The sequence below is a fragment of the Panthera uncia genome (genome assembly GCF_023721935.1).
Source record: "Panthera uncia isolate 11264 chromosome E2 unlocalized genomic scaffold, Puncia_PCG_1.0 HiC_scaffold_19, whole genome shotgun sequence".
Classification (NCBI taxonomy): domain Eukaryota; kingdom Metazoa; phylum Chordata; class Mammalia; order Carnivora; family Felidae; genus Panthera; species Panthera uncia.
Window position 1 is genome coordinate 17,064,929 of NW_026057588.1, and position 27,055 is coordinate 17,091,983.

Here is a 27,055-nt window from a genome sequence, read left to right on the forward strand (position 1 = left end):
GAGTTTGAGCCTCGCATCAGGCTCTACACTGACAGCACAGAGCCTGCTTGGGATTCTCTCTCTCTCTCTCTCTCTCTCTGTCCCTCCCTTGCACACTCTCTCTCTCTCTCAAAAAAAAAAAAAACTTTAAAAAACAAAATAAAAAATATAAAGAATCTGCTCATATATCTCAATCCCAATTTTCAGGCCCCTGTTTCTTCCCACGTGATGCTCTCACATTAACAAAAAGACCCTGTGGGGTTGGAAGTTTGATTTGAGTTGTAATTTGGCCACCCACAGGATTTCACGTTGATTTGGCGTTTAGAACTCTTGGCCCTGTGTCAGTGGGAAATAAGAGTTTCTTTCCATGCAGTCGCAGAAACTGTTTAGTCCCTTGTACAGCTCTTGAGATGGCAAAATGTAAAAGTCTGAGCTCCCCATTTTCTTTCCCAGAGTTTTCCAGCATCGTTAGAGGCAACCAAGAAGCTCTCACACACCTGATTTTTACTAAAATGTTCTATGGGAGCAAATACTTGGTCACCCCGAGGCTTGCCTACAGATACAGGAAGCCACTCGTACTGATCTGAGTGACTGCTTTACCGCTTCATACAATGGACTCTCAGTGCCCCCTGTACCACTGGAAACAGGCTCACAGATGCCTTTCAATCTAATTAGATCAGGAAAACAATTCCAGAAAAAGCCAGAACTCATCCTTAAGATTCGGCTTTTCTGGAACCACTCCTAGACCACATTCTGTATCAGCAGAGCAGAACCACTAAAATACACACACACACACACACACACACACACACACACACAATTTGTCACAGGAATTTGACCTTTCACAATGGTGGGAGCTAGTTAAGCTCTCTCTGTAAGGCTGTTGTCTCTGTGCTTGACGCTGGACTAGAAGTCCACTGGGCAGGCAGTCAGGAAGGGAAGGGAAGTGTGAGGTCAGGAAGAGCGAGAACAGTCTGGAACCCACCGACGCAAGTTGGAGTTCATGAGGGCGGACTGAACCCCACGCCGTCCTCGTTGCCTGTGATCTTGGTGATGCAATGTACTGCCAACACCGGGACACCCCATCACAGGGCGAGGCTCACATCTGGCCCAGGAGTTGGGGGAGCTGACAGAGGGGGAGACGGGACAGGCCTGGCTGCCTTCTGCCAACGAGATGAGTCGCAGATAAGCCACAGCCAGTGTAAGCCAGAAAATGGCCGCTGCCCCAACCCCGACCCAGCAGTCTCTGATGAGAACTTCTCTTGCAGGCCACCCTAAGCAGAAGCGTGCAAGGAGGGGAATGCTAGGAAATGTCGTTTAATGTGGACACATCACAAAGCCACCTCACAAGATGTTTTAAATCCTGTCTAATCTCCCCACCAGCAGGAGCTCACCGACTCACCAACCTCAGTAGAAAAACACCTCACTGAAGCAAGCCTTGGAAGTCCCTCCCAACACCCCCCAAAAAGCACAACGTGGTCCCATGTGAAGAAAGCAGATTCCTTCCAGTTAGCATGATTCGGCCTTAATTCTTCCAGAACGAGAATCTTGTCAATATTGTACTCGGGAGCCTGGCCGCATGACAAGGGCAATTCCATTACCTCTTGGCAAGCCGTCTCTCCCCTGATGTAAGAGTGGAGGAGAAGGCTGCAGCTCAGATATCACACAACAGAAAAAGGGGTCTTGTGCCAGAAAGGGTTGGGGCAGCAGATGAACAGCTTTTTGAGAGCTGTCGGAGAGATTTCGGGATATGTTTTCCAAGTCAGAGATTCAGTGTTCTGTCCCCTGGAGGTCTCAACAGACTCCGGTCTTAAGAATTACCTTTTCCTGGGGCGCCTGGGTGGTGAGTAGGTTAAGTGTCCAACTTCGGCTTAGGTCATGATCTTAAGGTTCATGAGTTCAAGCCCCACCTCGGGCTCTGTGCTGAGAGCTCGGAGCCTGGAGCCTGCTTCAGATTCTGTCTCCCTCTCTCTCTCTGCCCCACACCCACTTGCACTCTGTCTCTCTCTTCCTCTCAAAAATGAATAAACATTAAAAATTAAAAAAAAGATTTACCTTTTCCTTTCATATTTGAATAAAAACAGCTTGAGTCCCCACCCTTAATTTGGGACAAGCCCAGCATCCTCCTCACTACATCGCCCAATTCCTTGGGGCTATTGTTTTCCATGATGATATTTAGGGTGTTGTGGACTCCACTAAAAGACTACATTTCCCAACTTTTTGCAAATAGAAGGTGGCCAATGAGAAGTAAGTAGAAGTCTTTGGGAGGAGATCCTGGGAAGTCTTTTGAAAAGGCATAAACTCACTTAGTGGTGCCTTCCCCAAACCCCACCTTTTTCTTTTCTTCTTGCTTTTCCCCCGGGAATATGACATGCTTGGTGAGGTTCCTGCAGCCATTTTGTGATCTTGAGGATTAGAGCCACATGCTAAGCATTGCAGAGCATTATGTCAGGGGAAGCCTAGTCCCTTCTTCACCAAGGAACCCCTTCTTCAGCACCAGACTACACACTTCAGAGTTCCGCGATGGGAGAGAGAAATAAATCTCCGTTTCGAAGCTACTATTGTTTCTGGCTTGTGCCTCTTGACATTGAATATGGTTTCTGCTTCCAGAATTCTTGGTATGTGAGATAATAAATTTCCTTTGCGGCAATACCCAGCTTCCTTCTCTAAGAAGATTGTAGCTTCCTGCCCTCTTGAACTCAAATGTGGCTATGCGATTTGCTCTGGCCGATGGAGTGCGAGGAGGAGTGATGTGTGTCCTTTCTGGCAGAGGCTACAAAAGACAGTGTGTGCCTCACCTTATTCTCTCTTCTTTCTGTCACTGATAACCAGAAATACTTCTGATGGCTTCTCCACCAGCTGAGGTCACATCATGGCTCTCAGCCGACCCACGATAGACACGAGGTGTGGGTGCAAACAAACCTTTGCTGTCGTGAACTACCCAGATTCTGAGATTGTTACCGTCAGTTTCAAGCAAAAATGGGTTAGCTTGATGTGGGGAATATATGTGGGGAATGAGGAGCCTTTTTGGAAAGGCTAGTGGAGTGGGCTCTAGGCTAAGACTTTGCAAATGATTCCAAGAACCTGACGATAAGGAACAATTTGCCTTTGCTCCTGTGCATTTCTTGTGTCCTCTCACACTACCGCCACAACAAGCGATTCTCTGTGACATCAGCGAGGTGGCCTACAACTCAATTCAATTCTGACACTAACCAGAGCCAGCGCAGACCTCACAGGTTAAGGGCTCTCTCCCCACGAGACTGTCCCCCCCACAACTTCTGAGGCCAATTCCCAGTAGGTCCCAGGTTCCCCACAACTGCCGTCAAACGTGGCTACGAATTGGAGGCTCCCGTGACTCTCTCGCCTTGGATTTGGTTATTTGCTAGAACGGCTCATAGAACTCAGAGAAACACGTTTACCAGTTTATTAGGTAACAAAGGATATATTAAAGGATGTGGATGGACAACCAGGTCAAGAGAGACATGGGGCAAGGTCTGAAGAATCCTGAGTACAGGAGCTTCTGTCCTCCATGGAGCTGTGGGCGTCACCAGCCCCCCAGCACGCGGCCGTGTTCACCAACCAGGTTGCTCGTTGAGACTCATAATTTTGGGATTTTTATGGAGCTTCATCATGTAGGCGCGATTGCCCATTAACTCAATGTCCAGCCCCTCTCTCTCCTCCAGGGGATGGGGTAAGACTGGAAGTTTCAAGCTTCTGATCATAACTGGGTCTTTCTGGTGACCAGACCCATCTAGGGGCCTATCACACCTTGCCCCATTAGAACAAAAGAGACTCGTATCACCCAGGAAATTCCGAGGGTTTTAGGAGCTCCGTGGCAGGAACTGGGACCAAAAGCCAATATACATATTTCCTATTATGTTACAGTGACTGAACCAACCCACCGGGGGGACTCCTCCCTCCACGTGAGTTGTGAGGTCACCACCCACGGCACCTTTCAGCATCCTGTTGCTTTGTCTCCGATCCAGGAAGTCGTCACCACCCAACACATAACTGCCTTTTTATGTTCTATTTTGTTGTGTTTTTTTTTTTAATTTTTTTTTTTACATTTATTTATTTTTGAGACAGAGAGAGACAGAGCATGAACAGGGGAGGGGCAGAGAGAGGGGGGGACACAGAATGGGAAGCAGGCTCCAGGCTCTGAGCCATCAGCCCAGAGCCTGACGCGGGGCTCGAACTCACGGACCGCGAGATCGTGACCTGAGCTGAAGTTGGACACTTAACCGACTGAGCCACCCAGGTGCTCCTATTTTGTTGTGTTTTGACTGTGGTATAACCTTCGCGTCACAAAGTACACAAACCTGAAGCCTGCAGTAGAGTTAACGCTGCTCTCTATGACACAAACACACTCGTGTAACTGCCATCATGGTGCGGAACACTTCAACGCTCCAGAAAGTTCCCTCACGCTTCTTCTCAGTCAACGTCCCACCCCCACAGTAGAGGCAACATGATAATAGTAAAGGCAACTACTATTCTGACCGATATCACCATCAATTAGGTTTGCTTATTCTAGAACTTTCTATTAGTATACAGTCTGTGCTCTTTTGTACCTGGTTCCTCGCACCCAGGATAATGCTTTTGAGATTCATCTACGTCATCATGTGCACCAGTAGCTTCTCCGGTTCATTGCTGAGTAGTATTCCATCACAACACGTCACAGATTGTATCCACGCACATGTATGCGTGTGTGTGATATACAATATATGTATGAATGATATTCCCTCCTGATTGGTTAGGCATCTGATTAGCAGATGGCGGGTGCCAATCACAAATACTTTTAGACTCCCCCATATGTATATATTACATACTATATACATGTATCACATATGTAATATACATGTATTATATATACATATGTCTATACATATACATAATATATATCACATATGTGTATATACCCTATATCACATATAACATATGTTTGTTTTCAATGGATTTATCTTTATGGCTACTTACATGAAGCAGTACTGATTTTCCATGTATAAATGTTCCTTTTGAAATAAATGTATTTAAGTTAAAAAGGGAGTCATCTTGGGGCACCAGGGTGACTCAATCGATTAAGCCTCTGACTCTTAATTTTGGCTCAGGTCATGATCTCACAGTTTGTGGGATTGAGACCCATGAGGGGCTCTGTGCTAACAGCTCGAAGCCTGCTTGGGATTCTCTCTCTCTCTCTCTCTGCCTCTCCCCCACTCATGTTCATTCGCTATCTCTCAAAATAAATAAATAAGCTTTAAAAAATAAAGAGAGAGGGGCGCCTGGGTGGCTCAGTTGGTAAAGCACGTCTGACTTCGGCTCAGGTCATGATCTCGCAGTTTGTGGGTTCGCACCCTGCGTCGGGCTCTGTGCCGACAGCTCAGAGCCTGGAACCTGCTTCAGATTCTGTGTCTCCCTCTCTCTCTGCCTCTCCCCCACTCACACTCTGTGTCTCTCTCTCTCTCTCAAAAACAAACATTAAACATTTTTTAAAATAAATAGAGTTGATCTCTTTAAAAAGTGAATAATAATAATACAGGTGGGATGAAAATGTGGCAAACATTGAGAAGAGTTTATATAGGGTCATATTATTTATGATACACTCTGATATTTCTTTTGATTTTATTATTTTTTTTGTATGCTACTCACAGCCCACAAAAGTGATTTCATAACCCGTGAATAGGCTGTGACCTGAAGTTTGTGAAATATTGTTATGTAACCACTTGTGAACAAGGCCTTATCTCTTACTTTGTCATTATGACCCTTAAACTGGGGTAGTGACCCTTACTGAGCCGCATGCTTCAGAGACCCCGCTCTGGCCTGATCGGTTGAAACCCTACCAAGGGGCACAGAACCCCAGGGCCTTCAGGAAGCGCCCACCAGGGCGTGTGCCCCTTCTCGACCCTGCACTGGGGCCCTGGGTCCCGGAAGTCCCCATCCAAGCGGCTTGGAGCCCTCCTCTCCACGGCCTGCATGACCTTCTTGGTGGGCATACCCCTACACCAAGAGGTAGCCCAGAGGCAGTCATTTTTGGTGGGGGTGTGTGTACGGGGTTTAGATGTGCAGGCCGGGGTGTCCACACTCGTGTGTGAGGCCCCTCCCACCAATGTAAGGATCTGGAGTGTGAAGAAAAGTAGGCCGCTGTGGGCCCAGGGCCTCCTTTGGTGCTTAACCGGTTACCAATACTACCTGCCAACATTAGGGGTGAGCTGGCATTGGCCACCAGGCTCTGCACGTGGACCGGGGCTGGGGTCTCAAAGTGCCGTGGCCAGAATCCCCCGCTGACGCTCTCACCGGCCAGAATCCCCCGTGGGCCACCCTCCTGTCCCCCCTGCCTCACACCAGCCCACCTGCGTTCACCGTATTCTCTGCCCTGGCTTTGGAGCCTGCGACACCCTCACTTTACTCCTCAGGGGACCTCGTCCCTAGTCCCAGCCGCTTTCTTCCACTCCCCGGTCATGAATAATCAGAGACCACGGGCAAGGACCACAGTGCTTTACTTTTCGTCTGAACAGCGTGGGACACCGGAGCGAAGGGGGGCCAGTGCCCAGGGGGCCGGGCAGCCCTCAGGGTGGGCAGGGGACTTGGGGCATCAGCCCGGCTCTGTCTCCATCCGGGTCTTCCCTCTCGGGCTGGGCTCTACCAATTATTCTGTAGACCCATCGAGGGGAGGGAGGTGGCTGGGCACGGTGAGCCGGTGGGGACTCAGTCTCGGGGTGCCCCTCGATTCGGTTGCCGGCCCCTCCTTCCGATGGTCTCACCTGTTGTAATTCCGGCACAATTGGGGTAACCGTCTACACTTGCCACCTGTGGGCGAAGGAAAGGGTTCGGTCATGAGTTGGAACAAAGTTGATGATTGCATGTGCTCCGGGCGCTGGAGGACAAGGCCCATCAACCCTGCCCCTGGAGAAGCCCCAAGGCAGCCCTGAGCCAGTGATGAGGAGCACAGGGGAGAGGAACCAGCACAAGGGCTCCCCGGGGGAGCAGCCTCCCCCACACAGAGGGCCCCTTTGAGAACCCATCCTAGTTTGTGTGTTATGCATTCATTCGGCAAGTATTTGTTGTGTACCTACTATGTGCCAGGCTCTGATCTAGGCCCTGGGAACACCCCAGGGAACAGGAGTGAATAAAATCCCTGCCCTGGTAGAGCTGATTTAACAGCAGGGGAGACCGACTGAGAAAAATGACTAAGTCAAGTATGTGGACAGTGAGGTCAGATGGTGATGCGTGCTCAGTAGAAAACTAAAGCCGGGAAGGAGGCAGGGAGGCCGGTGGCTGAGGGCATCTTCATGGTGATGACTAGAGGGGCTTCACTGAGGAGGGGACATTTGAGCAAAGACCTGAAGGAGGTGAGGGGGAAGCCAGGAAGGGTGTTCCAGGCAGAGGGCATGGCCAGTGCAAAGGCCCTGAGGTAGGAGGAGACAGGTGGGCTTAAGGGACAGCGGGGGGGGGGGGGGGGGCAGGGGGCAGGACCAAAGAGAATGGGGAGGGATTTCAGAAGACAAGTCTCCTGGCTGTCGCTCTTACCACCTCCTTCTCTCTGCCCACCCCCCACCCCCCGGGGCTTACACAGCCCCAGCCACCCTGGCTTCTTCCCGTGGTTATTGCGACATGCTCAGTTCCTTCCTGCGTCTGGGGCTTTGCACTTGCTGCCCCTTTCCACTGTTTTTTAAAATCGTCTTTCTCATTGACAGGGAATCTCTTCTGATGTTCTCTCTTTAGAGATAAAGTGTCGCTCCCCGTCCCTCTTGGCTTGTCATTCTGCTGTTTTCCTTACGGTGATGACCTTTCTCATATCCACTCTGCTCATCGGGGCACTCACCTGCTTATTGTCATTCCCTCACTGGATGTGAGCTCCCCGAGGGCGGGGACCAGGGCACAGGTGGGCACAGAGCAGGTGCCCACAGATTATTGTCATTGGAACAACTTATGGCCCCAGAGCTAACTTTCAGTCTCTGCCCTCACACAGACCTGGGTCTAGTCCTTCCCTGATTTTTAGTGCTCTGTGACCTTGAGCAAACTCCCCAGTTCTCTGAGCCTCACTTGTCCCACGGCGGTGGAGGTGGGGCTGTGTGTGTGGACAGGACCCGGCTCAAAGTCAGTCTCGACTGAGGCACCTGTGTGCGACCCCTGGGTCCAGTACGGTTCGTGCACGTGGTAGCCAACTGTTTTTACTGTTCTTAGCCTCCTGCCTCCCACCTTAGCTGAGAAAAGATGTGGCTGTGTGCATTTCCTGATGGGGAAGTGAGGGGATAAAACCTGGTGGAGGTTATACGGCTTAACCGAGAGCTTGCAAACTGGTGGCCCGCGTGTTTTATTTAATCTGCAGCATTTAAAAAACTGCTTTAAGAATTAGTTTTTCTGGGGGCACCTGGATGGCTCAGTCAGTTGAGCGTCCGACTTCTGCTCAGGTCACGATCTCACGGTTTGTGAGTTTGAGCCCCGCGTCGGGCTCTGTGCTGACAGCTCGGAGCCTGGAGCCCTGCTTTGGATTCTGTGTCTCCCCCTCTCTCTGTCCCTCCTCCACTCATGCTCTGACTCTCTGTCTCTCAAAAATAAACATTAAATAAGTAAGTAAGTAAATAAATAAATAAGACAACTCTGCTCGGGGGCCTTCAAGAACTGACCCCTCAGTCAAAGTGCAAGCCAAGGCCGCCTCTCTCCCAGTCGCGGTGCCCCCCCCACCCCGCCCCATTCTCACTGGTGAGGATGACAATGCCCGTGATGAACAGCACGGCTGCGACCAACAGCCCCCGCTTCCGGAGAGTGTCCTCGTCTGCAGAGAGAAAAACGGAGTATGGCAAGAGGGGTCTTCCTCCCTCCCTCTTCCCACATCCTCCCACAGGTAACTTACCGTAGGAGAAGGGGTTGTCCTCACTGGCGCCTGGGGGGACAGACGTGGAGCAAGTCAGAGTTCGGCAAACATTTGTGGAGTGAAGCCGTGAGTGGCAGAGTCGGCGGAGGGGTGACACTCGGTCTCTGCCTTGGGACACTTAGACCAAAAGCCTCACATGGCACACATGTGGCTCCCATCACCTCTCTACCTCAGCTTCTCACCCTCCTGCTCACCCAGATGCTCTAGCCCCACCGGCCGCCCTGTTGGTGGCCATGCCAGGTCCCTCTCACCTCAGGGCCTTTGCACTGGCCGCTGCCTCTGTCTGGGACGCCTTTCCCCCGACATCTGCATGACTCCCCCACAGCTCCTTCTCAGGGAGGTCTCCCTGGCCCTTTGCAGAAAACTACTCCCCAGTCACTCTCTAATCCTAATGCTACTTTATTTCTCTTGATGGCAGCTTTAAGCCACCTGATACACAATTCTTATAATTCGTATTTATTGTCTCTATTCCCCGACTAGAAGGTCTGCCCGATGAGGGAAGAGATTTTTGTCCGTCTTATTCACCGCTCTATCTCTAGCACCTAGAAGACAGTAGGTGCTCATGCATATGTTTCGAATGGATGAATGAACTCTATGTGACCTGTGGTCATATCATTTCCATCCACTCTTTGGGGCCGGCTGGGCCGGAAGTGGAAGAGAAGACCACACAAAGGGGAATCAAGGTGTCCCTGAAACAGAGCGACCCCCAAACTGATCTCGGATGCGTGAGTAAGTCCAGCTGAGACCAGAAGAACCACTCAACTGAGCCCAGACCAAAGTTCCAAATCGCAGACCCGAGAGCTAGGCAAACGGTTGTCATTTGAAGCCACTGTGTTTTAGGGTCATTTGCGTGCTGCGTTCATTTACGCGTTCATTCGTCTGTCGGGACATCTATCGGATGCCTGCTTATACCCACCCTCTTCCAGCCTTGAACTCATGTGTTCACCCAACACATGTTTACTGAGGACTATTTCATGCTGGGCAAGGGTCCAGGTGCTAGAAATACACAGTGAATAGGAAATAGCCTGTTTCCAGCCTGGGAAGGGAGTTACTGACCCGTCGGCCCGAGGGCAGCATCCGGCCTGACGTCTTTGCCTGGAGATCGCCTCTTGGAGAGCGTGGTGCCTTTAGTGGGAGCGGCAGAGGGAGTGGCTAGAAGGTGGCAGAGGACAGAAGTGAGCGGGAGGAAATGAGGGACGTGGCTGACACCCTCCCCCATGTCTCCACCTTCAGTGGGCGGGCACAGCGGCCCCTCACTCCTACCCCGGGGACGGCAAGGAATGGCAGGCGTGGAAATATTGAATGAGCCTGCACCCCTGGCTCCTCTCCTGGGACCTCCCGGGCTGCCTCATAATCCAGGAAGCAAAGGATAACATCTGAGCCAGGCCGGGGGACCTCCAGGACTCAGGCCCAGCACCAGGAGAAGCAGAGCTTGGACATACTTGTAGAAAACACTGTGGAGGTCACCTCTGCTCCCAGACCAGAGATACCAGAGGCCTCCTCTCTTTAAAGCCAGGGCGCCTGGGTGGCTCAGTTGGGTAAGCCTCTGACTCTCAATGTCGGCTCAGGTCATTTCGTGAGATCGAGCCCCGCTTCGGGCTCTGTGCTGACAGTGCAGAGCCTGCTTGGGATTCTCTCTCTCCCTTTCTCTCTGCCCCTCCCCCGCTTGCGTGTGCGTGCTCTCTCTCTCTCTCTCTCTCTCAAAAAAATAAAACACTTAAAAAAAAGGATACTGAACAAAAAGCAAATGCCACAAAGAAAACATCTGCCCTTCTGGCACTGAGAAGTGTCCCCGGTGAAGCGGTCAGCCCTGTCTGATGCCCCAGGATGAGGCCAACATACTGAAGGCCGAAAAGCTGCCTCACGAAGCCCGAGCTTCCAGACCGATCTCAGAGCCTCACTTCTTATGCATGACCTGAAAGCCAAGAATTACGAGATGTTGGGGAAAGCCTTGCCCAGAGGAAGGTTCGAGCAAGGCCGGCAGCAGGGACAGGCGTGCTGAGACACAGGAAGTGTGAAAGAGCCTCAGTGGCCCCTGCTGCTAGAGAGCCGGGCTCCAGTTGCCGTTCTGCCACTTTGGGCTGTGCGGCCCAGGCCGGCAGAGGAGCCCCTTGGGCCTCGGTTGCCTTCCTGTAGAATGGGGTTTTGACAGTTCCTACCCCGTCGGGTGCTCGCGAGCAGTGCATGAGTGAATCCAGGGAAGCCTAGCACTGTGCCCGGCACCGAGCGAGCTCCCAGCAAGCCTTGGCTGTGGCTGTTACCGTGGACGTGGCTGCATGCCTCCCTTCTGAGGACAGCTTCCCTTTTCCTTGGGGGGACTGCGCCCCCTGCCCCAGTCCCTCTGGGTCTATTGTGACACAGGCCACAAGAGGGAGCAGGTGACCCAGTCTCATCCTCCCCTGGGACCTTCCACATTCCCAGGAGGCATTCAGAGTGACGGCGAGGTGAAATTTGGGAGCTCCGAACTTGCAGATGGCAGGGGTCATTTCCTCACGGGGCAGAAGACAAAATTCGGCACAAGAGAAACAAAAATGGGGCAGGGAGAGAGGTGCCGGGGGCTTTCGTGCTCAGACCCCGGGGACCCTGAGGCTCAGCGGTGCCTTTTACCATCTGGCCCCGTGACCCCCTCAGCCCAGTGGAATTTCGGTCACGGATAATCAGGAACACAGAATGACACAGAGTAACTCAGGTCAACGAGGATTCACAGCAAATGAATCCAGAGATGTGAGAATGTTTTTTACCATCGGGAAGCGTGGACACCGTCACTACCCACCCCCACCTCCACTTTTGTGGAAAATAGAAAAGTTCTCTTCTCCAACACACTTTACTTCCATCTGTTGTAACATTTTAATAGGCTCTGTCAGAATTAAATGCTTTACTGCCATCACTGGAAAACTATAACAATTATAAAAATCCCAAAGGGGGATGACATAGCCTTAGAGGCGATGCTCTTGTTCAGTGCCCAGTCTGCGCAACTGTGCATGCATCTCAGCCTGGGAACGGCCTAAGCTACAATACTTGCCAGTAGAGGCGGATCCTCAAATATGAGTCAGACAGGCATTGGAGGCCACCTGCTGCCTTCACCTTGGTTCAACCTCTTTTCCCACGCCTCTGAAATGTTAACTACTCACCGGTCCTGAGGGGAACTACCTTTTCCTTGACTCTTGGTCTATGCAGTTCAGGCAGGGCTGACCCTGTTCTCCACCCCCAGAACGGGCACAAAGACTCAGTCCTAACCACGCAGAGCAATCCATTTCCCAGGCTTCCATTGGTCAGATATGGACATGTGACGCCAAATGGGCCAATGAGAGTAGATTTTATTCCTTGGGCTAGAGATGAGAAAAAGATCCGCTCTATTTGCTGGGTTTGTGACATAAATACAACTATGGGACCATCTTTGCCACCAAGAGAGGAAAAACCCCCGAGAACTTGAGAATGTAGACAGCAGGGCTGAGAGAGAGAGAGAGAGAGCCAGTCTGATGACCGTGCCTGAGCATGTCGATCCAGCTCTTCCTGAAATCGATGTCTCTGGACTTTACAGAACATATGTAGCCAATAAATCTATTTTACTTTTAGTTGCGTTTACAGTATTTTGCAGCTGAAAACCTCCTGCTCTAACATGAAGAGGTACACAAAGGAAACACCCACATCCACATTGCCGAGCACCAGCTCTGTAAAGGAACCTGAACAAAAGAAAGTTCCAAATCTATCATATCAGGTTTGGAAAAACACTGCATACTAGATGCTCCTGTAGAGGATGCCTGCTGCAAATACGCATTACTAAGACTCCAACAAGTCCCGCCACAAAGAAATGTGTTTAACTTTAACTCAGGAGTTTCCCAAACACCTTTGACCGCAAATCAAAACAGATTTTTTGAAAATGTATTAACAATTCCCCAAACGGGTGCTCCGAGCAATGTACTTGGGGAGCTACTGACCCAGATAAAGAATTAAACAAAATTTGTACGTTGCCCTTCTAGTCCCAGGCCCTACCTTCTGGGCTGCTCTGGCCGGTCCTCGGATCTGTGGCTGGGAGCACATCCATTCTCGTCGGCTGTGGGGTGTGGGTCTCCTCCGTCTGCTCCTGCGTTGTTCCTACTCAGATCAGAGCAAGGAGGGAAGGCGGACAGCGCGTGAATCAGGGACATGCACATCCATCAAACGGCAAGGGGCCCCCTCCCTCCTCTGGCTGGAGGAAATCAAAGACGGTTCACGTTCCAAATGTCACCATGTGGGTGGGACAGGGGGACTCTCTGGCACACGCTGGTGGCAGGGCAAATCCATGCAACCGTTCCCCAGGTGGCTTTTCCAACAAATTCCAGCGTTCGTGCCCTTTGCGCCATAGTGTGGTGGGTAAAAGCAAGGCCGTAGAGCCAGGTTCCGGGCCCCTGGTCTGAGCTGTGTCACTGACTTGTGACGCCCTGAGTGAGTTACTCCGAGCCTCTGTTTCCTTATTCTGTAAAGTTCGTTTGTTCTACCTCAGAAGGTTTGTGTGAGGACTGAATGAGAGAACACAGGGAAGATATTTAGAACCACGAGCAGATTATAATAGGGGAGAAAAGCATTTGCTTAAGGAGGAACAGACCAAGTTGCTTACCATGGCACTGGGTGTAGCAAAGGCTAAGATGTTCATCAAGATGTGCACGGCTTCACTAACCGTACACAGGCACCCAGCCGGGTACCATGCAACAGCGCAAAAGAGTAAGATTGGTGTTTACATAGCAATGTGTGAGGAGCTTCCAAACATACTGCTGCACGGGGCAGTGGGGAGACCGGGGGCGGGGGGTGGTGGTGGAGCAAGTTTCAGAACGACTATCGTTTTGGAAATGATCCACTCACACAAATACATCTCCCGGCCAGGATATTTTCTGCGGGCAGAAATGTGGCACAGCATCACTGGGGACCACTCCCCTTCCAGTGCTAGCAGTGGGGACCTCTCAGAGATGGGGGAGAGAACAAGAACGGAGAAGGGGCCAAGGGATTTCATCTCACTATAATATTTTTATTATTCCCAAGCAGAACAGGTTTGGGTATTACTATATCATTAAATATTAATGGGAAAAATTAGGGAGCACTTTCTGAACTGTTACACTCCCAAGACAAAGTTCAAAAAGGACTTGAAAACTCAAAAAAAGAAAAAGTCCAAGAGATTAAAGGAAGAAATGAATGGCCTTGGGGCATGGGGGCATTCCTGGGGTGGTTGCAAAGCTCTAGTCCTTGAGCTGGGTGGTGGTGACACAGGGGCTCAATTCAGAGTAATTTGTTAAGTGGTACACTTATGGGTTTTGTACTTTTCTATATGCGTATTATTTTTCACAACTGCAAAAGATGTGCTTTCACAGAAGTGGATGTGGGCGGCTGTCTGCCCCACCACAAAGTAAACCAGAGGATTCAGAGCCGGAGGACTGAAATGAGTAACAAAGGAGTCAGAATGTGGGAAGAAGAGAGGGAATAGTGTCTGTCTCAGGCCTCCGCCCCCACGCCCTCCGCATGCCCCACTCACCACCAGCCTGCAGAGATGTCTGAGGGGTGGACTGGGACTCTGGGTGGACTGTGTCTGGAGTCCGGAAACAGGGAGAGAAGAGAGAGAAGATGTGGAGAAGGTTCATGGATGGAGGAACAGGGATTTGCTCTACTATTCAACTTTGATATAGTTGAGATGACTTAATTAACCCAGCCACTTGCTGACTGCCCAATTGCCAGGCCAGTACCTCCCCTGCCTCAGCCCTCCCCTCCCATAGACGCACACTCCCCTATTTAGCATCCACCACCTCTGGTAAGAGCCCCTGGAACTTTCTTTATGAACCACCCTTCCCCGATTCTTGGTCCACTCCATTCAGTGGGGTTGGCACCAGGTTGGTGCTATGCCACAATCCAGCTATGCCACATTTGCTGGATTGGGGAAAGGGGAATGCCCTTTCCTCTGGCTTCTTAGCAGGTAAGACGGAAGCCTCAGGGGCCACCTTGGCCTCATAAAAGGAGAATCTACCTGAGAATGAAGTGAACACAGGAAAAACAGAACCAAGAGATGGAGGCAGGTCCCTGATAGCATCATTTGAGCACCTAGACTGAGCCATGCCTGACGGTCTATCCCTGGGCTTTTCAGTTGCACAACCCAAAATTCCCGATTGGCCCAAGCTTGAGCTTTTTGTGGCTGCTGTCATTTGCAGTGACAGGATCTTGACAGACCCAAGCCTCTTTCCTCACCTGGGGTTTGAGTCAGGGCATGAATGCTCACAATGGTTGTGTCTGCTGAAGGAATGGATGTGGTCTCCTTCAATGTCTGTCCTGGGAGATCAAGGACGAGAAGTCAGAGAGGAGCCTCCGGTCCTCCTTCTCTCACCAAAACCCCACCTTCCCCTCCCTTCTGAAACTGTGGGCGGTAACTCAGAATATCCTGGTGGAACAGCAGACAGATGCTTGAATGGAGGTATCCACCCATAGTCCTGGAAGTGCTTTACAAAATGATGATGCCCAGCACCCTTCCTCCAGCCCCTCTTCCTGCCCGTCCTTGTGGGGTGGGAGAGGCAGTTTAGCCTAGTGAGCCCAGGTCCATTCTAAAGTCAGCCAGGGCCCCGGCCTCAAATTCTGCTCCCCCAAATTCCCTGGCCATGTGACCTGGAGCAGGTGGAGTCCCCTCTCTGAGCCTCATCTGTCTCATCTGCGAAGTGGGGATAATCACTGACTCTGTGATGGGAAAAGATAGGGTCAAATAGGCAGAGAGGGAAAGGTTAGGACCTGAGGTCCCTGCGTGGGGAAAAACACATATTTTGGAACAATGCTGGGAGGGTCTGACTCCCTTGGGCATAGGGTTCCTTTTAAGAACATAACAGACACCACTTACTCCCCCTCAGGGTCCCCTCAGGAATTTGACAATCAAAATTCCTAATTAAAATAAGTAAAACATAAAACTTCTGTTATACAAGGGACAGTAGGACCATAGTCTGACTCCTCACACAATGGAATTGAGCCAATCAGGAAAAGACAACCCAGAACCTAGAGTGATCAAGCCAATAAAGGTAGGACTTGAGAAGGAACAAGGGGGGAGGGAAGAGGGGTGACCAAAATCATATAGAACAAAGTCCCTATTGTCACGCGCCTCTTGTTATGGGCGTTCACTTTCGAATGTCCCCTCTCTGCAAAGAGACCTTTCATACTATTCTTACTGTAATACTATTTCATACTATTCTTTTTTTTTAATGTCTTTATTTTTGACACAGAGAGAGACAGAACGTGAGCAGGGGAGGGGCAGAGAGAAAGGGAGACACAGAATCCGAAGCAGGCTCCAGGCTCTAAGCTGTCAGCACAGAGCCTGATGCAGGGCTCAAACTCATGGACTGTGAGATCATGACCTGAGCTGAGGTCGGACGCTTACCCAACTGAGCCACCCAGGCACCCTTATTTCATACTATTCTTTTTTTTTTTTAATTTTTTTTAACGTTTATTTATTTTTGAGACAGAGAGAGACAGAGCATGAACGGGGGAGGGTCAGAGAGAGAGGGAGACACAGAATCCGAAGCAGGCTCCAGGCTCTGAGCGGTCAGCACAGAGCCCGACGTGGGGCTCGAACTCACGGACCGCGAGATCATGACCTGAGCTGAAGCCGGACGCTCAACCGACTGAGCCACCCAGGCGCCCCCATACTATTCTTACACTCTAATAAACTTTTGCCTGCTGCTCATTTTATTCTGTGTCCACCTCTTCATTCTTTGAAGTGGCTAAACAATGAACACTGGGTATTGAGGTTTAAAAAAAAAAAATCCTGTAACATTTCTTTGGGGGCTTGTCTAGGATGTTAACGTCTTCCAACCGTAAGTAAATAACAGCTGGCATCCCCTCTTTTCTTTCTATCTTAAATAAAACCTCACACTAAATAATTGGTACCCACCCACCAGTTAAGAGCAAACAGTGTGTATGCCGTCCTCAAGTCTCGGGTGACAGGCTCCTTGGGTCACCTCCCATCTGATCTCCCAATGTAGTTGGGAATGTTGGTGTGGTGGACTCCCAACTTCCTTTCGAGAAGAACCTCTGGATGTGTGGGACTCAGGGGAGGCCAAACAGCCATTGATGGGTCCTGACCAAGGCTACTCTTTGGTGGAGGCCCGAAGGCCATCAGCAGAACCTGATCCCTGACTGCCCACTTGGGTATCCGGTGGAATTATCCTCTGTCTTGGCCAGCCTCTCTTTTCCTTTGGGAAGTGAGTGGAAAAGCCCAGGACTGATCTCTCTGATATCCTCGTAGGAGGGATCCAGGTGACTTCCAAGGGTCCTACTCACAGGTTTCCCAAATACAACGGAAAGCGGCCCTGTACCTGCTTCCATTTCTGACCCTCTGACATGGTTCACCACCTCCCAGGGCCCCATTTTTTACCTTTCATTTTCAAACGCCTCTTGCAGAGCAGAGAGCAGGACTTACTTCAACCCCTTCTGGGCTCACCACCCTCCTCCTGTCCCTGATGCCCACAGGGGGATGGAGAGAAGACATTTGGCCGGCTCCCACAAGGTACAGATGATAATTAGAGCCAACTGTCTCTGGTCAGTCTACGTCAGGACAGGGGCTTTAAGGAATATTCCCAAGCAGCTGCCGAACACCCTTCTGTTTCAGAGAAGTTTCCTGACTTCTCTGGCTTGACACGGACTCTCCATTTCCAGTTTTTGGTGGGAAAAAAAAAATCTGCATCTGCTCATCTGTCCAAGCTGACAGGCTTTAGAACCAGGAGACCTGTTTCTCTGCCTTCCGGGCTTTTATTTGTCTCTAGGCTTCTTGGTGACACCTCACCTCTTCTGCCTTCCCCTCGTTCCTCTTGTCTCTGCACCAGTTTGGGTGCAGCCTGCCTAACTGGTTCCTCTGCCTTTCAGGGGCCTCCAGCACCACGGGTTCCTCCTCCTCCCCTCACTGTCAAGGAACAAAAAACACCCCCTTAGACTTACACCGCCCACTTCAGATTCCCTCACTGGTGCCCCAGGTAAAAATTGACAATGGAGAACAAATTGATTGACTTTTAAATGGATACAGATGGAACATAATTCGGTATGTAAACTAACGTAAGTTTGTTGGTTTAATTAAGGTAGACAGGTCTTTAGAGTTATGAGCATTAAATACATGAAACTTTTTCTGGTTTACTGAAGGCCGAGTAATCACATGCTATCTCTGTTACAGTTCATCAGCAAAAGGGTGACTTCAAACGATGGTTAATTTTGTCTGTCTCAAAGTGTTCATGGGTAATTGCTAAGATAGCTTTCAGGGTCTTCAATAACTTGAAACTTTAAAGTTTTGCTTGGGTACTAAACTGGATTAAATTCATTTGGACATTTAAAAAAGTATGAAATGTGTAAGAAAGATATAAGAAATGGAAATACGTACCTTTTCGTTGAAGGTTTAAAAAAAAAAAAGTAATATTGTCCTAAATGAGGCTGGTTGTTTGGAGAGAAATGGCTTGGGACAAAATCTAAAAGTTATAGAAGGTTTGTAAAGGAAAAAAATGTCACCAAAGTTTTTTTTTTCTCTTTTGTCTGTCCAAAAAGATGGAAAGAACTATGATTTTAACCAAAATGGCAGGACAGCATGCCCTTTTGAGTTGTTTTGCTCGAGCTCTGATTAAAAAATTGCCCTTCCTTTGATCTGAAGGCTGGGGAGATGATGGTGATGTCCTCACTGCTGGCCTCCAAATGCTCCACGTTTGTGTTGTTTCTGCAAAAGGTGGAGGAATGGGTGCCTGTGCCATACGATGGATGGAGGACTGTGATAAATGAAGGGCTTTTTTTTTAATGTTTATTTTTTATTCTTGAGAGGGATAGCAGGAGCAGGGCAGGGACAGAGAGAGGGGGAGACAGAGGATCCAAAGCAGGCTGTGCTCTGACAGCAGCGAGTCTGATGTGGGACTCAAACTCATGAACTGAGATCACGGCCTGAGCCAAAGTCGGATGCTCAACCACCTGAGCCACCCAGGCGCCCCTATAAAGGGCTTTTACCCGGATACATGGGAGCCATTTTGCTACACTTAGCCCAGTGTATGCCGACTTGTACCAATCTAGAAACTTTAAGGTGGACACCCACATGGCTGGAACATATTTATGTGGGCACTGCTGGAAAAAAACAGGCGAATAGACCTCAACTTTGGCCCTTTTAGCCCCCCTCAACAGCCAATTTTATCCTTACGAGAAATGGCTTTCGCCAGCCTTCTGAAATATATTTGTTAAGAGGAACAATTTTATTATGATCAATATGTAAATTACTATTGGGCCAAGATAAAATTAGTACATCCTTCTACAACCAGGGGAGTCTTGCTTGGTCACAGTCGGTATCCCCCAAAGTCCCACAGGCAGGAAACGGACGGGTCGGAGAAATCGGGAAGACAAGGTCAGCTCTGGGGGGTAGAGTCAAGCCTGGGTAATAGCGACTATTCCCAGCACCTCGCAAGACTGACAGGGCTTTCGGCTGCCAGTCGCATAGCCAGCCAATCTGCGGGGCCAGATGAGGTTTCTCCTGGCCAGCTATAGGAAACTGAGGTAAGGGACGCCTTTTCTTCTTTTTCCTATAGATGGGCAATTCCCCAACCGAGGCCAGTACTCTCCTTCGGGACGTATTCTAAAAAATTGGGATGATTTTGACCCACAAACCCTAAAGAAAAGCGACTCATTTTCTTTTGCACCAAGGCTGGGTCCCAATACAAATTGGAGGAGGAAACCTGGCCACCAGAGACAAGTAACAATTAGAACACTATCCTACAATTGGACTTGTTCCCAAACGTGAGGGGAGATGGGGAGACGCCCCCCATGTCCAGTGTTCTAGGGCCTTCAGAGAAAATTGAGATAGATGTCAGCAATGTAAGGTCGATCCTGGCCTACTGGCAACCCTTTCCAAGGGTTCACAACTAAGGAGGGAGAAAACTAAGGGTCCCTTGCCTGTACCCAAAGGGGACCTAGGGAAGGAGGAAGGGAAGTCTTCCCCCTCAACCTCCTCCTCCTCGGGTCCCCCATCTGTACATCCAGACTGAAAAAACGTGCACTTCTGCTCCCCTCTGCCCACCTTACCCAGGCCCTCCCTGCAACGTAACAGGTGTGTTTCCCCTCACGGAAACTAGAGGGCCCGGGCCTGGGGCGGGGGGGGGGGGGGGGGGGGAAACGGATGCAAGGAGGCACCGCTACGATAAGATTGCAAGATTTTACGTTACAAGATTTAAGACAGATAAAAGATCTAGGTAAATTTTGATGATCCGGATAAGTATACAGAGGCTTTTCAGAGAGAATTACACTATGTTTTTGAATCGACCTAAAAAGATATAATGCTTCTGTGGAATCAGACTCTCAATGAAACAGAGAAGCGTGGGGTTCTGGGAGCGGCTGAAAGATATGGGGACGAGCAACTCATTAATTATCATGGGACTGGAGGTCCTATAGGGAGCTCCCAGTTCCCTACTGGGGCCCAGGCAGCCCCAATCCCAAGATCCTACTTGGGACTATGACCATCCCATTGAGGAATGGTATTGCCACCACTTCCAAGCTTGTGTTTTGGAGAAATTAAGGAGGTCTAAGGTTAAATCTTGAAATGACACCGAATTAGCCACTCGCTTACAGACACAGGATGAAAACTCAGTGGTCTTCCTGGAAAGGTGAAGGGAGGCTCTCGTTAAATATGCGGTTATCTTCCCTAACACCCCTGAGGCTGACACAATTCTAGAGGACAAATTTGTCACTCCATCAGCTCCAGATATTCAGAGAAGGCTGCAAAAATTGGCTGTTTTCCCAGAAGGGACCCTGAAGGACTCTTATGAGCTGCCAATTGGGTATATTACAACCAAGATCAAGAGTAAAATAAAGAACAGGAAAGGAGGCTTAGGGAAAAAAAGCTGAGGCCTTAGTTGTGGCCTTATGTACTATGTCAGACCGGACCTCCTGAGGTTCTGGTACCAAGTGCCATTTACGAGAATGTCCTCAGAGGGGACAACCAAAGTTCAAACCCCATAAGCCATACCCCTTGTGTGGAAACAGTCACTGGGAAAACAGAGTGCCCTCGGGGACCTCTATCTGCAAGGGTTCAGATGACCAGTGTCCCTGAAAGGGACTGCTGGGGTCCAGGGCTCTTCACGGTGGCTCCCCCAAACCAACTACCTATCGGAAACCCAGAGCCTCGGGTAACTCCAGATATAGAAGGAAAACTGGTCGATTTCCTTCCTGACACCGGAGCCACCTTTTCTGTCCTCCTTTCCACTCCTGGCCAATCAGCCAAACGCAGCGTAGCAACTAGAGGCGTCTCCAGAAAACTTATGACTAAATTTTTCTCTCAGCCACCGGGTGCATTATGGGGAGACTTGAATTTTTCACATTCTTTTTTGATAATGCCAAAGAGCCCTAGTCCCTTGCTAGGAAGGGCCATTATAACTAAATTAGGGACGAGAGCCCTCCTCGCTCCAGGACGGATAAACAATTGCCTAAACTCCTAGCAATCTGGGTATTGAAGATCAATCTTTCCTTGAGGTAAAATTAAATACACCTCATGGGGTTGTTCCTATGGAAGCCGGATGGCCAGAGGAAGGCTTGAGGATCAAGAACCAAGCACCAGTTCAGGTGCTTAATTATTCTAACCTACAATATCACAAGATCCAAATAAATACGGAAGAGGGAGAAAAGGCTATAGTTACACTGAGTTTAAAAAAAAAAAAAAGGACCAAACATGTCAGGGATTCTTGGGGATGGCTACCACGCGTCTTTTCCTGTAGGAGCCATTGCATTTGGAATATTGACGCTTGTTGGTCTAACATTCTTTGTGTATGTCATTTCGAGATGCCGTCGCATAGGCCAGAAAAATAAGACGTCCGAGAAAATTCTGCTGGCCCAGATGTTCCAAACACCCTCCCATTATATCGGCCCTCTGGATTGACCTCTAAACCTGCCCTAACTGCCGTTCCCCTATCATCGCCCCCCTTCAGCAGGAAGCAGTTAAGAAGCGTCAGCCAACGTCCAGTTCCTAACGGTAGTTAGAAGGCACGTGTTCAGAGCGCGGACTATGATAGGAAAGATAGGGTCAAATAGGCAGAAAGGGAGAGATTAGGACGTGAGGCCCCTGGGTGGAGAAAAACACATATTTTGGAACAATGCCGGGAGCATCTGACCACAGCGAACCCCCACGGGCGCGTAAAGTTCCTCTTAAGAATGTAACAGACCTTGGGGCACCTGGGTGGCTCAGTCAAGCATCCGACTCTTGATTTCGCCTCAGGGTCATGATTTAATCTCACAGGTCATGAGTTTGAGCCCCTCGTGACCCCCGAGTCAGGCTTTGAGCTGACAGCTTGGAGCCTGCTTGGGATTCTCTCTCTCTCTCTCTCTCTCTCTCTCTCCCTTTCTCTGTGCCCCTACCCTGCTCACACACACACACTCTCTCTCAAAATAAATAAATAGACTTAAAAAAAAAAAAAAGAATGTGACAGACACCACTTACTCCCCTCAAGGTCCCCTCAGGAATCTGACAATCAAAATACCTAACTAAAATAAGTAAAACATAAAACTTATGTTATACAAGGGACAGTAGGACCACAGTCTGACTCCCCACACAAGGGAATCGAGCCAATCAGGAATGGACAGCCCAGCACCTAGAGTCAATAAGCCAATGAGGGTAGGACCTGAGAGGAAACAAGGGAGAAGGGATCGGGGGGGGGGGGGGGGGGGCAACCAGAAGCCTACAAAACGAAGCCCCTTGCCTACAGTCCCGGGCATTCACTTTCGAATGTCTCCTCTCTGCGAAGAGAGCTTGCACACAACTCTACTAAACTTTCGCCTGCTGCTCATTTTATTCTACGTCCACCTTTTTTCATTCTTCGAAGTGGTTCGAGACAACGAACCCCGGTATTGAGGTTAAAAGCGAAATCCTGTAACAAATCTACTTCTCAGGGCTGGAGAGGGTGAAATGACATGGCCGAGGACAGGGTCTCCCCCACTCCCTGATAGGCAGCCATCGCTGGAGACAGCCACTGCCCTGCCCTGGCCCAGCCTCCGTCCTCTCCTGCCTGGACACCGGAGCCACTCTGCCCTGGGCTCTCTGCCCTCATCCCCACCCCCTGCAATCTGCTCCCCACTCGCAGCCAGAGGGGCCCTGTGAATCCCTGAGTCAGGTCAAGGCCCTGCTGGCACAGAGCGCCCTCTTTTCTTCTAGTGAAAGCCAAGGTACTCATGGGGCCCTTCCCTTCCCCACTCCATGTGGTCTCCTGTCCCCGCTCTGACCTCTCCTCTTCCCAGCCTGCCCTCGTCCACCCCAACCCTGCTTCCTGGCCTGCCTGCTGTTCCTCACACCCACTAGACAGCACTCATACCCCAGGTGTCTGCTTGGCTCACTCCCTCATCTCCTTTGAGTGTCTGCCCAAATGTCACCTTCTGATGAGGTCTTCCCTGGCCACCCTGTCTCAAGAATCCTCATTACCCTGTTCTGTGTTTCTCCGTAGCCCCTACAACCTTCTAGCGTGCTATATCATTTACTGATGGATTGTTTATTGCCTGTGTCTCAACTAGAACGTGAACTTCTGTTTCATGTGTTGCCGCTTCCCCAGTGCCTAGGATAAGATCTGGCACATAGTAGCTGCTCATTGAATACCTGGTGAGAGGCTGAAAGAAAAAATGAAAACCATTTTATCAAAAAGAAATGGGGCAGCTTCCGTGGAGGGCATGCCCTGGGTGCTGGGAGCGAGAATGACGGCCGTATCCCAGGCTCTCCACTCACTAGCCTCTGGCACAGGGCACTTCCCTCGCCTGAGCCTCAGTTTCCTCATCCGTAAAATGGGCACGGCAGACCGTGTAACAGAGTAGAGCCGAAGTTACCCGAGCTCACACATGCAGCACCTGCCGTGTAGAAAGCACCTGCCAAGGCTCACCGTGGGTACCGCTTTCAGGAAACACTTCCCAGGTAAGGGTGACATTTCTCTAGCTCTTGGACCCACCCCAGCTCCCCGCCTTGGCCTCACTGTGTATCACGGGGGTATCCAGGGAGCTGATTTGCTGGGACCCTAGGGTTCCTGGCCACTGACAAGAAAACTAACACCAACCTCCCTGCCAAATCAAACTCAGTGAGTTCTTCTGGGAGGTGAGATGGGAAGTGCCCAGCAGGACAGGCTCTGGCCAGACTCGTTGGAAGCGGCCACCTAGGTGTGAAGTGTCCAGACAGCGTAACCCTGGCCCCCTCATCAAGACACCCCCCCCCCCTTCCTGGTGCTGGCTCAGCAGGACGGTGAACCTTACCTCTGGTGGGGAGAAGCAGGCCAACGATGGTGAGGAGACACAGGCAACCAGAGGGCGACATCTATTGGGTGAGCGGGAGCCGGGGTCAGTCATGATGTCAGGGAGGCAGGCCCAGGGCAGCGCCACCCCCCACCCCCTCCCCGCCTGCCCCTCAGGTCCTGCAGCCCCCTCCTTACCCTGAGCGAGCACCTGTGGCTTCAAGGACCCCCTGCCAAGGCTGACAGCTGGTCTTCCAGGACAGGGGGAGGGTTTTAGAAGTGGGGGACCCGGCAACCACCCCCTTCTTCCATATGCAGATCCCCAAAGGAAACAAGAAGCATCAGACCCATCTGGACTTCCAGTAGCAGTCGCTGCACAGGGACACCCTTGGGGCCGAGAACTCACTCCACCGAGACTGACCCTACAGGGTGCAGGGGTAGAGCAGGGGGCCTGGTGCCTCCCTCTGGGCTGTCCCCAGAGCCGAGGAGTCAGCAAGGAGGGGAAAGAGGAAGAATGAGTAATGTGCTCCCGATCTCAGAGGAAAAAGTGAGCTGGTGTGAGGGGCCTCGTGAGGGGACAATGGAGCAGGATGCTGGGCACTTCGAGAACTGGTCCGAGAGGGATGGCGGAGAGCTGGGGAGACTGAGGCAGGAGGAAGAGGGGCCGGCGGGAGCCCGCCGTGGTGCCGAAGAGCAGGCGCAGAGACGTGAGCAGGAGTCGGGGGCAGAGAGGCGGGGAGGGGGAAAGATCAGCCCTCCAGGCACCTGAGCCCGGCCCCTGGGCAGAGGGGAGGCAGGCGCAGGCTGATCGCAGGAGAGACTTACGTCAGTGCTGGGGGTCCCAAGCCGGCAGCCTCGTGGACAGAGGGCAGCGGCGGTGGCGGCGTCCCGGCGGAGGGTGTGGCCAGGGGAGAGCTGGCGGGCGGGGACCAAGACGGGCTCAGTCATTTCCTCTCGGGTTTCCTGGCTTCAGAGCCCGCGGTGGGAGCAGGAGGGGGAGTCGCGGAGGGCGATGGGGGGCAGGGGGGAGAGGCCGGGCAGCGGCCTCCACCCACCCGCTGCGGGGGTGGGAGGGAGGGTGGAGGGAGAGCGGGAGAGCGCAGGCAGGTCTCGGTGGGTGGGGCTCCTTTGGGGAGGAAGGGGAGCGGGGGCGGGGTGTCTACTCCTGGGTCTGGGGTGGGAGAGACGGTAAAGAGCAACCGGGGAGGGGGCGTCGAGCAGGGCAGGGGAAGCTCTGGGGGCTCGGAGAGGGGGTAGGCCACTGGGGCTCTGGGGGAGGAGAGAGAGAAGAAGGGGGGAAGTCTGGGGATGGGAGAGAGCTCCCCCACGTTCAATTTTGCCCTCTCCCCCATTTTGTCCCCACAGATGAGAACTCACAGACAGAACGGGGGAAAAAACCAAATGCACATTTATTAAGCTCAAGACATAGACACCGAGGGTGCAGGGAAACGGATCGGATCTTCGGAGCGGAGACAAGGAGGTGCAGGGGAGCAGTACATGGGGATTCTGGGGGGCTGCGGCTGGACTCCCGGACCCCAGGAGCTGGAGGCCTGAGTCCCTGGATCTGGGATGCAGACGGGCTCTTTGGGGGATCGTCATTGCCAAGACCTGGGGAGGGGCAGCGGGGTGCAGCGGCTCCAGCCTCTGGTGGGTGGGGCGGCTCATTCGGGGGAGCGCTCCCCGGCGCAAGGCTGGGGTCCCCACCGCCTCCACCCGGTCCTCAGGCTTCCGCACTCAGGCAGGGACAGCAGTGGAGGTGCCCAGGGCTGGTTTTACACACCGCCACCTCCAGGGGCTGGGGACCGGGGTCGGGAGGAGAGAGAGAGACCGAGAGAGGGTCAGAGAACTGCGGTCAGCGACCAGAGAGGTGCACCCCGCCCCCTCCCACAGCCAGTGGGCACCCCCCCCCCCCGCCCTGTCGTCTCCTGAAAGCCAGACCCCCAGGGACTGTCACCCTCGAGCTAGCCACTGAGGAGCTGTCTTGCCTACCAAGCCCTGCTCCATTTAGGGACACTTGTGTGGCTTTTGTCCGCCCCCACAGGACACTGTCATGGAGGGGAACACACTTGTGATGAGGCTGGAGATCCCTGGCCCAGCTTGGGCCTTTCTGGGATGTCCCCCTGCCAGAAAGAGTCTCTCTCCCCTTCCTATGTCCCCAACCTCCTCTTACACGCCATCCCATTCCCACCCCCCATCTACCCAACATTTGGACGCAGTCAGAATTCCCCGTTTCCCACCCACTTGGGACCATCGCTCAGCTGTAGTGGGTCACAGTTCCGTGCACATTCCGAGACCTTGCCCCCACTCCCCCCCACCCCAGTTATCCACAAAGTGCCCCGTTAGGGTTTTTAAATCTCGTGAAGAGAATATGAAACAAAACACATGAAATTCCACACCAAATCCCCCCAAGCACTGAGTACCCCCAGGCCCACTTTTTAGTTATAAGACCTTTATGAGAGGCAGAGAGGTTCCCTTCTGGTTTTTAGACGTCCCTGAAAAGGACGCAGTTCCACTAAAAGCAGGTCAAGATATTTTTACATAATTCAATTAACACCCCCAAGGAGTCACAATCTTGCATCTAAGGTTTATTCCCCCCTGCATCTTTATCTCTGTCCATCTTCCACACCCTCTCCACACCCCCACACCCCCCCCCCCCTCCCCCCCTCACCCCCCCCCCCCCCCCCAGTCCTCACCCCTTCACATACCCCCTCCACCCTCCCGCCCCCCCTCCCCCCCCTTCACCTCTTCACACCCCATCGTACCCCTACCCTCTCCACATCCCCAACCCCTACACACCCCTCACCCCTTCACCCCTCCACATACCTCACCCCTCCACACCCCCACCCCCTCCCCACCCCTGACCCCTTCCCATTCCCACCCCACTCCACACCCCCTCACACTCCCATGTCTCCCACCCCCTCCACACCCCTCACCCCTTCATCCCTCCACACCCCTCACCCCCCCACACTGCCACTCCCTCCACACCACTACCCCCTCCACTGCC

The 27,055-nt window shown here is 51.7% G+C and overlaps 2 protein-coding genes across 6 annotated transcripts in view; both read right to left on the reverse strand.

Annotated features, from left to right (window-relative positions):
* Window positions 1-6,453: 6,453 nt before the first annotated feature.
* On the reverse strand, window positions 6,454-24,985 carry FXYD5 (FXYD domain containing ion transport regulator 5). 5 transcript variants are annotated; one of them, XM_049621065.1, is made up of 9 exons: window positions 24,877-24,985; window positions 24,074-24,134; window positions 15,056-15,136; window positions 14,352-14,405; window positions 12,842-12,943; window positions 9,905-10,000; window positions 8,828-8,857; window positions 8,675-8,749; window positions 6,454-6,780 (listed from the first exon to the last, which is right to left on the reverse strand). In XM_049621065.1, the coding sequence occupies exons 2-9, from the start codon at window positions 24,132-24,134 to the stop codon at window positions 6,731-6,733; spliced, it is 549 nt and encodes a 182-aa protein (XP_049477022.1). In that variant the 5' UTR covers window positions 24,877-24,985; the 3' UTR covers window positions 6,454-6,730. The 5 variants fall into 5 exon arrangements, with proteins under 5 accessions (XP_049477022.1, XP_049477025.1, XP_049477023.1 ...); XM_049621068.1 differs by lacking the exon at window positions 24,877-24,985 and adding an exon at window positions 24,250-24,341; XM_049621066.1 differs by lacking the exon at window positions 14,352-14,405.
* Window positions 24,986-25,437: 452 nt separating this feature from the next.
* The window catches only part of FXYD7 (FXYD domain containing ion transport regulator 7), a 3,691-nt gene continuing 2,073 nt past the window's right edge, over window positions 25,438-27,055 (reverse strand). The window contains exon 5 of the mRNA XM_049621203.1: window positions 25,438-25,846. Coding sequence (XP_049477160.1) covers window positions 25,824-25,846 — 23 coding nt within the window. The 3' untranslated portion in view covers window positions 25,438-25,823. The remainder of the gene's footprint in view (window positions 25,847-27,055) is intronic.

Bases quoted from the DNA above. Each gene is read 5' to 3' on its own strand.
- FXYD5 (XM_049621065.1), bottom strand. From the start codon at position 24,134: ATGTCGCCCTCTGGTTGCCTGTGTCTCCTCACCATCGTTGGCCTGCTT. The intron at 8,750-8,827 runs GTAAGTTACCTG...TTCTCTCTGCAG, and splicing joins GGACAACCCCTTCTCCTACG to ACGAGGACACTCTCCGGAAG. The intron at 6,781-8,674 runs GTGAGAATGGGG...CTTCGCCCACAG, and splicing joins GGGCATTGTCATCCTCACCA to GTGGCAAGTGTAGACGGTTA.